Consider the following 15087-nt stretch of genomic DNA (forward strand, 5'->3'; position numbering starts at 1 on the left):
TAACAGCAACCAAAATACCTAAAAAGAAGCAAAACCTTTTTGCTGCTTCAGGCTTCGGATGTGGCTGGTTTCCCTACTATAATTAGGAACTGAAGTTAATCACACTACTTACATGAGTAAGAAGCCTAAATTCAAAGAAATTGCTTCAAACAACCCAAATTATTTCCTAGATGTATACTAACATCAGGATATAAATAATTTTAAAAAATTAAAAATTACATCCATTTAATCTAGAAGTACTTACATCTCTAGTCAGGTTGCTCAGGTGCGTTCAACTTATTCTTTCCACACCTTAACATGATTGTATTTTCTTAAAGTTTAGCCAAAATTTGTGGTGAATGCTTTTGGAATAACAGCATCAGCAATTTACTAGCAATGCATCCCCCCCGCCCCTTAACTACTAATACTCCACCCTTATACTACTTATACCTAAGCACTCGTTAGCAGAGAGTAGAAAACTGGCTTATCTTCCTTTACATCCCTCTCTATATTTAAAACAAATGCCAATTTTGAAAACCAAAATACTGACAGTGTGTGAAGATGGTAACAAGCTGACAAAATTACAGTTAAGAACCCCTAAGCATAAACATTTTTTAAGATAGGATGCACTACGTTCCTCTTACTTGTGCCACTCGGGCTGCTTAGATCATGGGGTATTTAGCGGCTATTATTGGAGCTTTGCAAGTGGAGAGTTTTAGTAAGTCATATCCTGAATTTTTGACTGCTTGTCCATGACAAACTTTGAATAGGACCTGCCCAGTGGCATCCAATGACCTAGAAAGCTACCCCAGTAACTGAAGAAAAATGTTTGCTTATGCGACGGGTTCATTTCAACCATTATGTTTGCAACATAAAACCCTGGTAAACAGGGTGATGATTGATCGATTGATTCATTGAATTGTAGTGAATATGCGAAGCGGCCCTGAGATGGCTGTTGGCTTGATCCTGCCACTTTGTCATCACAATGAGGCATGAATGACTATTCATACCTTAGTTTAACTACAGCCACATTATTCAGGCTTAACCCACACTAATTTTAGTACCTTTTAACTGTATGGGAAGCCTGATGAGTCTCTGTTTCTCTGTTGTTAACAGAGACACACTTTTGAGACAAAAAAACGTCTGAGTGATGATATACCGGTCTGTAAGTAGAGAACTAGAGAGTAAGACTAATGGGAATGGCTTAGTTTTTCTTTCTTTCTGTGACTTGGAGTAAATTATCCAATCTCTACAGTGATACTTATTATTTCCAAAGAAAGATGGCTACTTACTGGTAACATTCAGGGTTTTCTAAATGCCATAATTTATATAAATCTGATTTATATTTATTTTTATTTATTTACACGCATAACTTTTTTGCTCATTTTGCGTAGAAGGTACAACAGAATACTTTTTATACAGAGCATTACATATCAATTCTACAAAGATTTCCAGAATCATGTGTGTTACATTAAAAGATCTGGTTTTAAGGTAGTAATAGCACAGCCTTGCAGCTGTTTAGTGTAAGCTACTTAGACAGCACAATTTAATGAATAAATTTACATCTCCAAAGAGGCTAAAGTGCTAAATTTCTTACTTGCACACAAATTGAAAATTTGGGGACATCTGACCTTTAGAGCTGGAATTCAAAAAGTTGTCTCTCTTTTTCCTTAAACATTGCCACAAAAAATCATGACTGAGGCTCTGTGGAAGAAGGTCTCTCATTTGCTTTAGCAAAAGACTATGGACACAGGAACTAGAATGACAGTTATTTCTATTTGGTCAGAAAACTAAGACATAACTGGAAGCAATAATAAAGTGGGATTTACCCATCTAATGCCTGGAAGAATTCAGCCATAAACTTATCTCTGCACAAAACCATCTTCAGACAGGGGACAAAAAAGAGGTAAGTAAAAAAAGGGTTCTCAGAATCCAGACTATTATTTTAAGCAAGCCAAAACTATGCTAGTAAGGAAGTTAAGACTATGGTCTTAATTTTCTAGTATTTATAGAAAAGGTAAAAATCATCTGTGCACCAGACTCTGTTTGGAGTTTGTGATAAACTCAAAACCCAAATAAAGTATTCAGATGAAAAAAATCATTTGCTTGGCAGTGAGAACTGACGATGATGATGTATATTGCTCACTATTAACAATTTTCTAATGAGCTCCTTAGGAGGAACTTATATATTTTCAAATTCTTAAAACTTACGCAAGCTAAGTTCTATAATCCTTACTACTAAAATAAAGGTTTGCATCTCTTCAGAGTACCGCATCAGCAGGGATCACTCTCTCTCCACTTTTCAACCCCAGGAATAGTTTTCTATTAAAAAATTCTGAAGTATCCTGTGTTATTTTAGAATTAGTCCTACTTCTTGGCACAGTCATGATCCAAGATAATTGATGAGATAATGAAAAGGAACTAATAGCGGGAGGAATCCATTATTAATTTTTTTGTGTCCCTACACAAGAAAAAGGATAGATATTCATATTTAGGTATTCATCTTGTAATCATACTTGCTTGAGGGCGAGCATGGGGAGTCTTCAGGCCTAAGTATACCTCCAGGTACAAGCCTGACCAGAGCTCTGGTAAGACAAGACTTGCAATGGACATAAGGGGAGCCTTGCTAAAATCCAAAAGGTCGTAGCAAAGCCCTTTCTGCCATGCAAGTTTCTTTCTAGTGGTGTAGAAAGTGATTCCATAGTGGATGGAATCTTATTTTTGTTGGCTTAAATAACACAGTTTAAAATACTGTTGGGAAAAAAATATTACACATTTCATGTGTATTTAGTTGTTCTGATTACAAAGAAGGAACTGTTCTGATTACACAGCCAGAAAAGTGAAAGAAGAAAATAGAGCAAGGAAGTTTGAGAGTTTGTTTATTTCACAGGCACTGGTATACAGATTACAGTGGCAAATTTTTCAACTCATCAGAATTTCACATGAAGAGATACAAACCACTAATTAAGGTAGAGGAATTCAGGCCTCAGTTATACATAAACTACATAGACGAAAATGAGAGGAGCATCTCTTTAAGCTGGGATATTCACAATGCATAAAACGGTACGTGTGTGAACAACTAAACACTCAGTAAATGTTGCAAGATTTTGGAACAGTTATGAACTATAATCCATGAACTACAGAGTTTAGGATACAAGGGAAACTGGAGGAAAACATTACTTCATCACACTTATGAACATACCAATTTGTCATGAGATTGTTCTTAAAAACAAAACGAAGAAGAAACGATCATGGATTGAAAACAAAATAAATAAAACCACAAATACCTGTTTTACTTTACTCTAGCAAACAGGCTGTTCTTTATGAATTACCATAAGCTTCACACATGTTGTTCTAATCACAAAAATTAAGTCTGCTGTTATGTGAAATACTCTTACAGACTTGGAAAGAAAATATCATACTGAAATAGATTTTCTGTTGATGAGGTACTCACTGTTCCAATATAGAATGTACTTTTTAAAGAGCACTAACATAATCTAGGCATTATAGATATGTCAGGTTTTCATATAAGAAGGTATATATAAACCATAAATTTAGTGCTTATGATCACAGAAATCTAAAGGAAATAGTTGCCTTTCAAATACATCTTTCATTCACACTACAGAAAATACTAAAATAAAAGCATAGTATTTTTAGTAAAAAACCACCATTGTTCTAGTTTTATATGGTAAGTAAGGAAGTGAGTCTCTCTATAGCACTCAGGGAGTGCAAATCCTCATCAAAACCAAACTAGAAATACCTAAATGCATTACTGCGTTAAGGGAGACGCTGATACCAGCTCCCACCTCAAGGTTCATAGTTCCACAAGAATCTCCACTGTAAAGAAACCTGCTGACCTTTTAAGCCTGACATATCTGTTGTTTGCTGAGTGACTTTGAAATTCAGTAACAAAAATGCCCTGAGGCTTGAAATTGGGACATGAAATTCCACTCAGGTTTACCTGTACAATGAACCATCAAACAATGGAGACTAATTTAAAAAATCATTACTTCCTTTCTCGGCTTTGCATTTTACAAAAAACACTGGAAACAGACTAGCAAACAAAACTAGATGTTTTCTGGAGCCAGGCTTTACAGTAGAAAACCAGGAGTAGCAGCAGCTACACTTACTGTATTGGATACATCTTGAAGTTTGCAAAATAAACAGGCTTTGAGGTGGAAAGCATAGATAATTAGGGACTATTTCTTTTTACCTTTTTTTTAAATTAACTTCTACAGAGAGAAAAAGACTTTGTGCTTGTGTTTCATAATACTGAAGTATTCTTACGTGAAATAAAATGTTTGATTTAATATTTTAAACAAATGCTGAGTTCCATCATTTATTTATGCTGCTTACTGCCAATCAACAGTCCAATCTTGGTTCCATTTACAGCAGGTTTATAGCACAGCAGCTCCAATGCCTTTCAAAAGTTCTACACCTGGGCAAGGGATTAGAATCAAGACCACAGATTTAATTAAATTGTTTAATTTAGTTACATCCTAGAGATTATACTTTATATCCTAGAGAAAGGATGTACTTCGCATTCCAATTTCAGTCAGCTTTCTCTAGCTTCATTTATGAAAATCTTACTGAAACAACCAATATCATGTTTATTAGCCTGTACTCACCATTTTACAAAATGGCAAACAAAACAACCTGGGATCCTGAAAACCTTGAGGGAACAAGGTTTCTGTATTTTTTTTTTCATCATAGTCTGTCTGTTTAAATTTTTTATCAACCTTTTACTATTTTCTTCTTTCAATCTTATATTAGCTTTTCTTTGAAATCCCAAATTCTCCACCTTCTTTGGTTATATATTTATTTATTTATTTACAGAAATGAAAATTTAAGGAATGATGCCACCTATTTCAGGATATGCTGAAATCATCTATAGTTTGTAACACAGAATCAGAACTTGAAAGTCTTGGACTGGAAAGTCCTGCCCGTCTCTAACTTGATCCAATAATCCTGGCACCAAAAGCAGCTAGTTTCTTTCTTGGCTCCAGGAAAGGGTATGTTCCCTCATCTTCGGTCCCATAGGAAAATAAATTGGAAGATCTAAACTTGATCTCATCAAGTTATCTGATGTATAATTGAAATGCAAAACTACACGCCTAATGCACAGAAATGTTATGGTCTACATGCAGTAAAAGCAGGTTGCTGATTTTAGATCGTAACAGAGAAAATCAGAGCTTTACTAATTTTCTCATCCTTTTCTACCATGGAGTTTAGCATCATATCATATATTCTTTCTGTTTTCATACCACTCAGCATACGGCAGAGCGTAAGGTCTGAATTAGCACCAATAACTCTTGAAAACAAAAATGTACTGGTTTCAAAGGGTTTCAGAAAAAGCTGATGGCACAGTAAGCATACATGCCATTGGGGTGTATCTTCCTGTCTGCCACTAACTCTAAACTTGCCCAAGGTAGAAAAGCACTTACATATGACGGAGCAAGATAGGCCTCTGTCTAGTCATTATGAAAAATGGGTATCCAGTCTCACAGTTTTGTGTGTCTTCAAATTTCTAAGTTATACTTAGAGTCTAAGTCAAAAGACTTTATCTGCAAAGTTTTCTGTAATAAACTTTTTGAGTGTTAGGTCTATATTAAAATGGATTACTGCAGTTTAAAAGCTACTGACTTGAAAATTCATTACTCAAAATTAGATTTAAGCACTCATTTTAGTTTAATTCAAACTAACAGACTGAAATACCCTAAAAAAATGATACCCACTAAGATTAGATATTGTTAAAAGACAGAATTCTGTCTTTAAATAGAGTATAGCAACCTGACCTCTCCTATAACATTTCTATCGCTACACCACCATGAATCAGAAACCACATACATACTGAAATCTCCCTTAATATCTCTATTAACCAGATATTTTAGGTCTACAATGTATTTAATAGTATCAATAACTGATATACCTTAAAAAAAAGATCACTATATGTGGACAGAAGCTGCCTGAACTTCAGAGGTCCAGCAAGATCACTCAAGAACGCCAAGTTCATTTGCTCATGAAGCATTAAATCTCCAATTACCAAGTGAAGAGAGTGAAAAGCAATGTTTGTATATAGGAAAGGTGAAATTTGGGTTCCTCCAATTTTGCATATCCTCCAGATATGCAAATTTCCTGAGGTAAAGAAATGTAAACAAATGCATATCAGGAAGAAAGGATTAATCAAAAAATAACCAAACACTACAGTACTTTATAGACAAAACAAGCAAGGAATTTAAGCCAAAACAACTATGAAGCCTGTGAGAAATTTGAAAGAAATCTTAACTTGCACCTGTTACCAAACTTAGAATATTTGGAAAACAGAGTAAAAATACTTACTACTCTCTGAAGTTATCTGCTTTCTACTTTTAGCACAATATTTTAAGATATACAAAGGGTATAGTTAAGTTTTTTACTCACTTTACACTAAAACAGGAGATATTCTGAAATAACATTGGTACAGCACTACATGTACGTTAAATGCCCACTCTTCTAACACCCATGTTTAATATATTTCTAAAAATCAGTATTCCCTAAAATTTTGTTACGATTTTAAAGTTACTTTCCCCATTTCCTCTCAAAAGCCTCTCATTCATCACTTCTACACCCACCAGGAGCAGTTCAGAATAAGAGAATTACATTCCAGTCTTTACTGCACATCTTTTTAAAGCCTCCCTTAGCAAGCACAGGGTCTATGTGAAATACTGAATGCATGGGAAAGAAAACGTGACACTGAGTCTAGCCAACCACATGCTCAAAAATAGCTTTTAAATATGCTTAGAATATTTTACATGAGATACAGCATATTTACGCATTTTCAATTTTTTATGATCATGCAGTCCTTTGAACAGATTAGCAGCAACGAAAGAACAAATTTCGAAAAATCAAAAATTTCTTCTATATACTGTTAAGACTGGGTTTATGGTTCCAAAAGGGTTGTGGGTTAATCAGTATCATTTTAGGAAAAGTAGTGAAGAATAAGCAACATCAGTTCAACACCCAGAAAAAATAGACGGCCTTGCACCTAAACAATGTAGCAGCTGTGCGCGTTAGTGAATTGCCAAGAATAACTAATTCTGAGGATAGCCACACAGGAAAGCGCAGCTACAGGTTTTGGTCCACTGAAACTTTGAGCAAGCCCGATCATCTGAGGCTGGAATTAACTGACTGGGATTCCATGCGGTTTCTTAAGCTTTGGGAAACGAGGCATGTACACCTCCATGCACAGATCGCCATTTTTATTCCACTTACGTAATTCCACAAGTAGGAGAACTAAAAACTACTTAAGGCACTATGTATATGGGGACTTATCAAACGTCTGAGATTATGGGCCACTCCCACGTCTGCTGCAAAACATTAGCTGATATACTGAGGAATTTTCCAAAAACGCTTTCTTTGGAGAATTAAATTACCTTTGTAGATGCAATAAAATCTAATCAGTGCATTTTCTGAACACGTTCCCTAGGTCTCTCTTTCTCATAAATATTAATGTACAAAATCAGAGGCCAAGTCGTTCCAAAATTCATACACTCTATGTATAAATTTAGAAGTTTTAATGTGGTATTAGCACACAGAAACAGTAAACATCACACTTGGTTTTTAATACATTTAAATGTTGAGTATTTTCCAGTAGAATACTCTCAAGGGACCTAATTAACCAAATGACGATTTTTCAGATTAGCAAAGAAGCTAGAAATGTAGATGGAAATAGAGGCTAAGAAGTTTGAATTTGCACTAGTGAGAAGCATATGTTTTTAATCTCTGCGCACTGTAGTTGCATGAGGTGAAGAACTGACATGTATTTTCTTCTTTTTATCGGGTAGCCCCAGGTTATATAAGGTTATTTCACATGAAGACTGAAAATCTTGTCTGTCAATTGTCCCATTTGTGATTATATTAACATAAATGAAACCATTATAACTGAACAACCTCTAATCCGGGACAAGATAATTCATAATTGATTGATGTCTGGCATCAGTGTCAGGCAAGATCTTGGCTTCACGGCTACCCGGAAATTAATGACAGTGATTTCTTCATCAGATGACAGGTAGGATAAAGTAAAGATGAAATAAATTTGAAACATCATAATACTAAACAATATGAATCAAAGCTGTCTGGTAAACAAAAATGGTTTCATCCAGTCAGTAGATTATCAGGCAAGTCTACCACAGAAATCACTTTGGCAGTTCAATTAATTAATCAAAGTTTTAGAAAAGCTGTTTGAAACTACCATTGTGCCTGTCATTAGAGCCAATATATAAGCAAATACAAATATTACCCTTTACCCTGAGTGAGCTCCTGGATGTATCTTTAATGCTAACCTTCCTAAATGTTAGTCTCCCAAAACACCCTTCTGTGGATATTTTGGTATGCCCCTAAAGGAAGGACCATGAACAGAGAATTAGTCACAATGACAGAAAAAAATTTGTATTCCGTTGGGGATGCATATGATTTTAGCATGTTACGTTTTCATAATAACTTCGCTTGTTCACAAATAACTCCCACTGAACAAGAGGAGTAATAACAGGCATTTTTTAAGAAGAGATTAAAAATAAAGGATATTTTGAAAAGTTTGCTAACATGTTGGTAAGTGTGCATACATTGTGTATATCTATCTAATTCACATACACAGGTATGCAGAAGAGTAAACATACATTTCTAATTTTAAAAGCAGCAGCACTAGTTTTTGCTGCCTATTTCAAAGATGAGAAGACACTTAATTTTCATATGTAAGTACAAAACAAAACACTTTTTTATTCCATGAGAAATACAGCCTAGCTTTTACTGTTCTATGTAACAAGTATTTTACATATACTTCCACTCTTCCATTGAATTGCCCGAGAATGTTACAGACGGTTTGTCACATCTCGATTAGCTCATTTTTCACAATGCTCTCATGACACTCTGTATATCATTTACACAAGGCTTATTTTTCAAAATCCCATAACACCTTTCTGACAACAGATGTTTTTAAATGCATCCTATTTTGTTTGGCAAAGACTTATTTTAATGGGTTTGACAGTATGATTTTGGTGAAGAATTCAGTGCTCATTTAACTCCGTTCAGGAAAACCAAAAAGAGACTCTCACAGATGTCCATTTTGTAACTCATATAAGGTACTTATAAAGCACTCAGCCTTATAAAATGTGTTTTCTTCCAAATGATTATTCATTCTAAATTATTCTGCGTACGATGTTTAAGTAACGACTTCTGCTTGATTGCTTCTTTGTTTTCCTTCCTAAAGAGCGTGCAACTTTGAATCCACAGGTACTCCACGTATGACTTACGCATCATGAACATACACAGTAAAAGGCATGGTAGTATTTTTTTCAGCAGGAATTCTTATGGATGAGCAGTAATTCTGAGACCTTAAGGTAAATCAATGGATAAATATCAGCATGTCTCCATTTGAAGGATTCTTAGACAAAATAAACTCAGGGTCTGATGCTGCAGACTTTACTCGTGAATAGCCCTAGTTCTGATTATTCTTACTGAAATGATCTGTACCAGTGGTCAGGGTTAACAGTTGAGTTACATTCTAATCCACTTCTCTTATTCAAGAATGTCACAAAGTGCCTTATGAAAAATCAAAGAATGAATGAATAAGGATAAGTTCAGAAGTCTCTTTAAAGCCCCTTCCTACCTAAGAAAATGTTTGGCGTCTCAGCGCTGTGAGACAGTCACCTCCTCCTCAAACCATAATACAGTCAAATACACACTTTCCCCCCAAATAAGACTGCACAGGTGCTTGAGGACAATTGCTTAGTTAGAAAATCCCCCTAAACTTGTTTTCGTGAACAACTATTACATCGATAAATCTACCATCATAAAGCAAATACTCCAGTCTTCTTTTTAAGCACACATACAGACTGCCTAAAATAAGCCACCATAGATTTTGCCACTGGCATGTTCTCGCTTGTTTTCCCTGTATCACTGTACTATCTAAAAATGGCAAGATTTAGCTTGCATTAGGAGTTACAAGAAATAATCCTTACAGTAATAAAGCCATGTAAAAATAAAATTGTATGGATTTTGTTGATTTCAAGGATGAAGCACTGAAAAAAAAAGCAGGAAGGATCAATCAGGGCAGATCACCGATTATGCTTCTTAAAATTATCTTTGGACCCAACCTAAAGAGGAGCTATAGTATACATACCAAACTACAACACGTGGTGGCATTCTATAATGTAACAGGATGGCTTATACTTTACCATTGACTGGTAGGTATTAGCCGCGTTTCTCGAGTGATACTTAACGTTCTCACTCTTCATAATACAATCCTATTGTTCTGAAACTACCTGTTTTCTGAGGACAAGTACAAAATAAGTCACTGCCGTTTCCGAACGCTGTTGAATATTGGGTTGAATAGCACAAAACTGAAAAAGTAGAGAAGTCATTGCAGTATCAACTCCTTTTATTTCTAGGGTTCTAATACAAAGCACCGATAAAACGCAATCACCACGGCACTAGTTTTAGTCATCTCGGGCGACTGCTGGCCATCTACCCCGAAGAACTGCCTGCAAAACTTGCTGGTCTGTACGAAGGGGCCCTGATCCGGGCTGGGGAGGGAGCAGGCAGACCCGTACCCACAGGTGCCCTGGGGGTTACACACAGGGGCGAACAGCAGCACCCCCACAGCTGCCAGCTGTGCCGTTATCTCTCACTTTGGCGCCTGGGGGGGGGGGGGGGGGGGCACCGGGGAGCGGGACCCCTGTGCTACGGCCAGGCTACGCCGGCCGAAAGAAAAGCGGGCAGCTGAATGACGGGTCTGGCGAACGGCGGCGGCTCCCGGCCACCGGACGCTTATAAGCTTCGCGCGCTACGTGCTCTTTGTCCTTTAAAGAAAAACACGGGCGAGGCAGGGACACGCGGGGCGACGGGCATGGCTCAGGCGGGTGAGGGGCTTCCTGCCCCGGAGCCCACCTGCCGTGACCAACACCTGAGCGCCCGGGCGGCGGCGGCAGGGCGGGGGCCCCTCAGCCCGCCGCGCCCCTCAGCCCGCTGACAGGGCGCCGGGAGCCGCCCGCTGACAGGAGTGGGGGCGGCGGTTGGCGCCTCCCGCCGCGGCGGCGCCCGGCCCGGGAAGTTTGTCGCCACAGGTTGCCCCCTCCCGCCCGCCACCCCCGCCCCCCTCCCGCTATCCCCCCCCACCGTCGGGCGGGCCCGGCCACAGGGACGCACCTTGGCGCCTCAACCGCCGCTTCTTGAGCCCGAAGATGCGGACCTTGGAGAAAATGTCCACCAGGTTGCCGTTGCAGAGCCCGCGGTTCTTGCTGGGGCTGTTCCGCCTCCTGCTGGCCGAGGGCCGGTCCCAGTGCTGCTCCCTCGCCTGCCGCTTCTGGCGGATCAAGCCGCTGGCGATGGCCGCTGCCATGGCTGCTCGCCGGCTCGCCCACGCCGGCCGGCACCGCGACGGGCAAGGAGGAGGAGGGCGGCGGCGGGGCGCTCAGCCCCGGCGGGGACCCATCCCCACGGGGCGCGGGCGAGCGGGAGCCTCCTCCGGCCCGAGGCGCGGCCGCAGCGGGGCACCCCCTCCCCGCAGCCCGCGGGAGCTGCCGCCGCCGCCGCCGCCGCGGGTCACCGCATGGGTGCCCCGCCGCCCCGGGGGCACCTGCTAGGGCGGCGGGTGTCTGCGGGCGGGCTGGCGGCGCGGAGCGGAGGGGAGCGAGCGGGACTCGGGGCAGAGCAGAGCCCGGTCGCGTCGCGTCGGGTCGGGTCGGGTCGGGTCGGGCCGGCCGGCAGCCTCGCCACCCGGAGCCGCCCCTCAGCCCAGCGCCGCCGCCGCCCTCTCGCCCGCCGCTGCCATCGCCGCGGCCGGGGCGGCTACCGCCGCCTCTTCCAGGCTCCCGCCTGATGATTGCCAAGTGCTTCAGAAATCAGCATCTGGAGAGAGCAATCTTCTTCTCCGGGGAGAGCTGTAATCACAGCTCTTCAGTCCCACCCCGCTCCAGCCTCCCCTACACACGCACACACACACACACGCACCGCTGGAGCTTTTTCTGTCCTCCCCAAGGCGAGGGGCGGCCGGGGTGGGGGGGGGTGGAGGAAGGAGGGGGGAAAGGCAGGAGAATAAAGCAAAGGGGGCGAGGGGCGGAGGGAAGGGGTGTTGCGGATGCGGTTTTCTGGTGGGAAGCAGCGGGTTGCCGGTGGATCCGCCGCCAGCCGCCCCTGCTCCCCCTTTAGCTTTCCGGATGGCTTCGTGCGGGGCTCCCTCCCCGCGGGGGAGGAGGGCGCTGGGCGCTGCCGGAGGGGCGCACGGCCCTCCCCACACCCTCCGCCGCCCACCCCGGCACCCCCAGGCAGGCCGGGACCCTGTCGTCGTCCCTCCCCCCCCAGCCCTCGCCAGCTCCCTGGCACCGGCTCCCTGCCGCCCTGCCCGCGGGCGGCCCCCGCACCCGGCGGGGACACCGGCCCCTGTCCCCGTCCCCAGGCCGGGGAGGCTGTGGGGGCAGAGAAAGACGGGTGAGGGGGAACCTCGGCCCGCTCAGGGGCAGAGGTGGGGCACCCATCCGCCCCTTCTCGCCCCAAACCCCGGGAACGGACGGGGCTGGGGGTGCAGTCCGACGGGAGAGGGGTTCCTGCTGCATGCCAAGGTTTCAGAGCCGTGAGAAAGAAACACACATGCGAGGTGGAGGGGACCTTCCACCCAAACCAACAAGCGCTCTTTAGGAGAAAACGTTACAGCACCAGCAGACTTTTAACTCGGAACACGAACTGATTTCTGAGGTTTCAGAAATACCGAAGGAATTCCATAGGGCACCCGCAAACAGCCGCAGTAGGTAGATTTGTGGATCACTGGCACCACGTAAAATTATTTCATAATTTTTTTCGTAGTCTGTGTCTTGGAGCACTTGAGCAAGCACCAGCCAAGCTTACCAGACACAGAATGCCTAAGGAGTCTCTGCCCCGAGGAGTTCACAATGCACTGCAGATAATAAATACCATGTAAAATAGGACATCTAATTTCTTTCCTTTCCTCTTTTTCTATCGGGTCTTTTTCCTTTTCAAATAAGGGCCCTGTGTTTTTCGGATTTACTTTCTGCCAGCCTAATGGTGAAACTCCCTGAAGTTGTAACTAAGCAGAACAAAGTAGAAAAAGTCAGCCAGCAGCTACACAGAAGAAAATGCAGAGTTATTCTGTAAGGAAGGGCAGATGCTCGCACAGGACATATCATTTAATAAATATCTAATTTTTATACTGTTTTCAGAATACTCTAACATCTTATTAGACAGTTTTTTACAAAAAAAAAAACAGGCTTTGAAGTGTAAATATCCATCCAGAATAATTTGCTACTTTGCAGTACAGAACATTGTAGGTAAGAGTAGGCTCTTGTTTCAGCAGAGGCTTCAGCATCTCCGATATTGACCATTATTTCCCTAAGTCCTTTAGTCTACAAAGGGCTATTTTTGCTCAGAGGACAAAAGTGTATGGTGGGAACTCCCTTACACAGGGATTTTGTATTAATACTGGACCAAGTGGGAGCAGAACACGCGCCATCAGATCTGGATAATACATTTGAATTCTATTTAAAGTGTTTCTAAAGTCATTCAGCTAAAACGCTCGCATTGAATTTTCTGTCCAGCAATTTTTACAGAGCAGCACTTTCCACAGTCACAATTACCTTAATTAATACAATTAGGCGAAGAGGGTTGGGTTTTTTCCCTCTTTTTTCTTTTTTTTTTTTTTAATTTAAATGTCACTGTAGTAGTTTTGTATACCTCTTCCCTTTTCCACACTTCCCATCAGTGGGCAAGAGAAAATGTTGCCTTCCTCAAGTCTCCTCAAGACAGAAAGGCTCTTCCAAATGCCGCCCCAGTGGGGCTCCCCCCTCCGCGGCCCTGATTCCAGTCCCGGTCCCCCCCCGCTCCGGGCCTCCCCCCGGCTCCCCTGGTGCCGGTGCCTGTGCCCCCCCGCGCCGGGCAGCCCCCGGTGCCGGTGCCGGTGCCGGTGGGGGCGGTCCCCGCCTTCAGCACCACGGACAGCCGCGCAGGGAGGCAGCGCCTGCGGGCGGCCCCGGGGCACCCTCTGCCGCCGGCGGAAGAGGGGACAGGACACAGCCCAAAGTCTGCTGCTCGACCTGGCTCCAGACAAAGGAATGAATGAGAGGGAGTGGAGTGAAATAAAGCCCAGCCCTTTCTCTGTCTTTAATTTTTATAGGATTTTAGGAGTGGAATGCATACAGCCCTAACTTTTGCACGAGGAACTCTCTCCAAAAAGATGCAGGTTCCACGTTTCCTTTTGCTGGAAGGACCTCTTGATATTACCCAGTGATGCTATTCACTGTATACTATCTACTACTATTGTTCCTATTCTGCAGTTTCCTTCAAGTACTGGGCCTTTGCCAAAACACGCTGACATTTCTCAACACTATGAGGTGATGACAAAGAAAGGAAAGAACGAAGGTGAAAATAGACAGTACGCCTATAGGCAAGAGAAAATGTGTTTCTTACTCCAGAGATCAAAAACAATAGCTTTCTACTTGCATCTCAGAAATGCAGGGCAGTTGTTTACAGCTTGAGGTTTTGCAAAGAAAACTCAAGAGAGCCATCTGCTGTCTTAACCTGCGATAAAATGTGTGCAATTCTAGTCAGAGCGAAGGTTTTTCTAACAGATGGATTGTAGAAGTATGAACATATCAGCTACCTTAAACACTAGTAACTGCATAAGATTATGCATTTAGGACAAATGGAAATATCTTAGTTACAACGTTTGCTACATTAAAATAGAATTTTACTTCTGATTAACAAAACTCTGGATGTGAAAACAAATTATTAAAAGCAAAAGAGGGGGAGAAGGGATTTTCAATACTTTCTATTTTCCCATCTGTTCATTTCTAACTACTAATTTATCATGGATTTCAGGAGTTTTCTAAAACAAAAACATTTTAGGATCTTTAAAATTACTTGCTTGAACAAATTTTAGAGGAAAGCATTCAACAGCAGAAAATACTTGCTTTATTATATACCAGGGTATGAAAGATTATTAATCCTTTTGAGTTTGTTTGGGGTTTCTTTTCTGTATTACTGGGGACAAACCTTATTCCATTTCACCTAGTTTAAAATGTATATTACAATGTGCTATTTCCAGGCATCGAAGTTTCATATTAA

At 41.8% G+C, this 15087-nt stretch overlaps 1 protein-coding gene across 4 annotated transcripts in view; it reads right to left on the reverse strand.

Annotated features, from left to right (window-relative positions):
* The window catches only part of FGF14 (fibroblast growth factor 14), a 411526-nt gene that overhangs the window by 132423 nt on the left and 264016 nt on the right, over positions 1-15087 (reverse strand). The window contains exon 1 of one of the 4 annotated variants that reach the window (XM_075090219.1): positions 11161-11353. The exons of the other annotated variants lie outside the window; for them this stretch is intronic. Within the exon in view, the coding sequence (XP_074946320.1) occupies positions 11161-11353 (193 nt within the window). Of the gene's footprint in view, positions 1-11160; positions 11354-15087 lie in introns of those variants that run through there. 4 annotated transcript variants of the gene reach the window in all.

Source organism: Phalacrocorax aristotelis, chromosome 1, assembly GCF_949628215.1.
Source record: "Phalacrocorax aristotelis chromosome 1, bGulAri2.1, whole genome shotgun sequence".
NCBI lineage: Eukaryota > Metazoa > Chordata > Aves > Suliformes > Phalacrocoracidae > Phalacrocorax > Phalacrocorax aristotelis.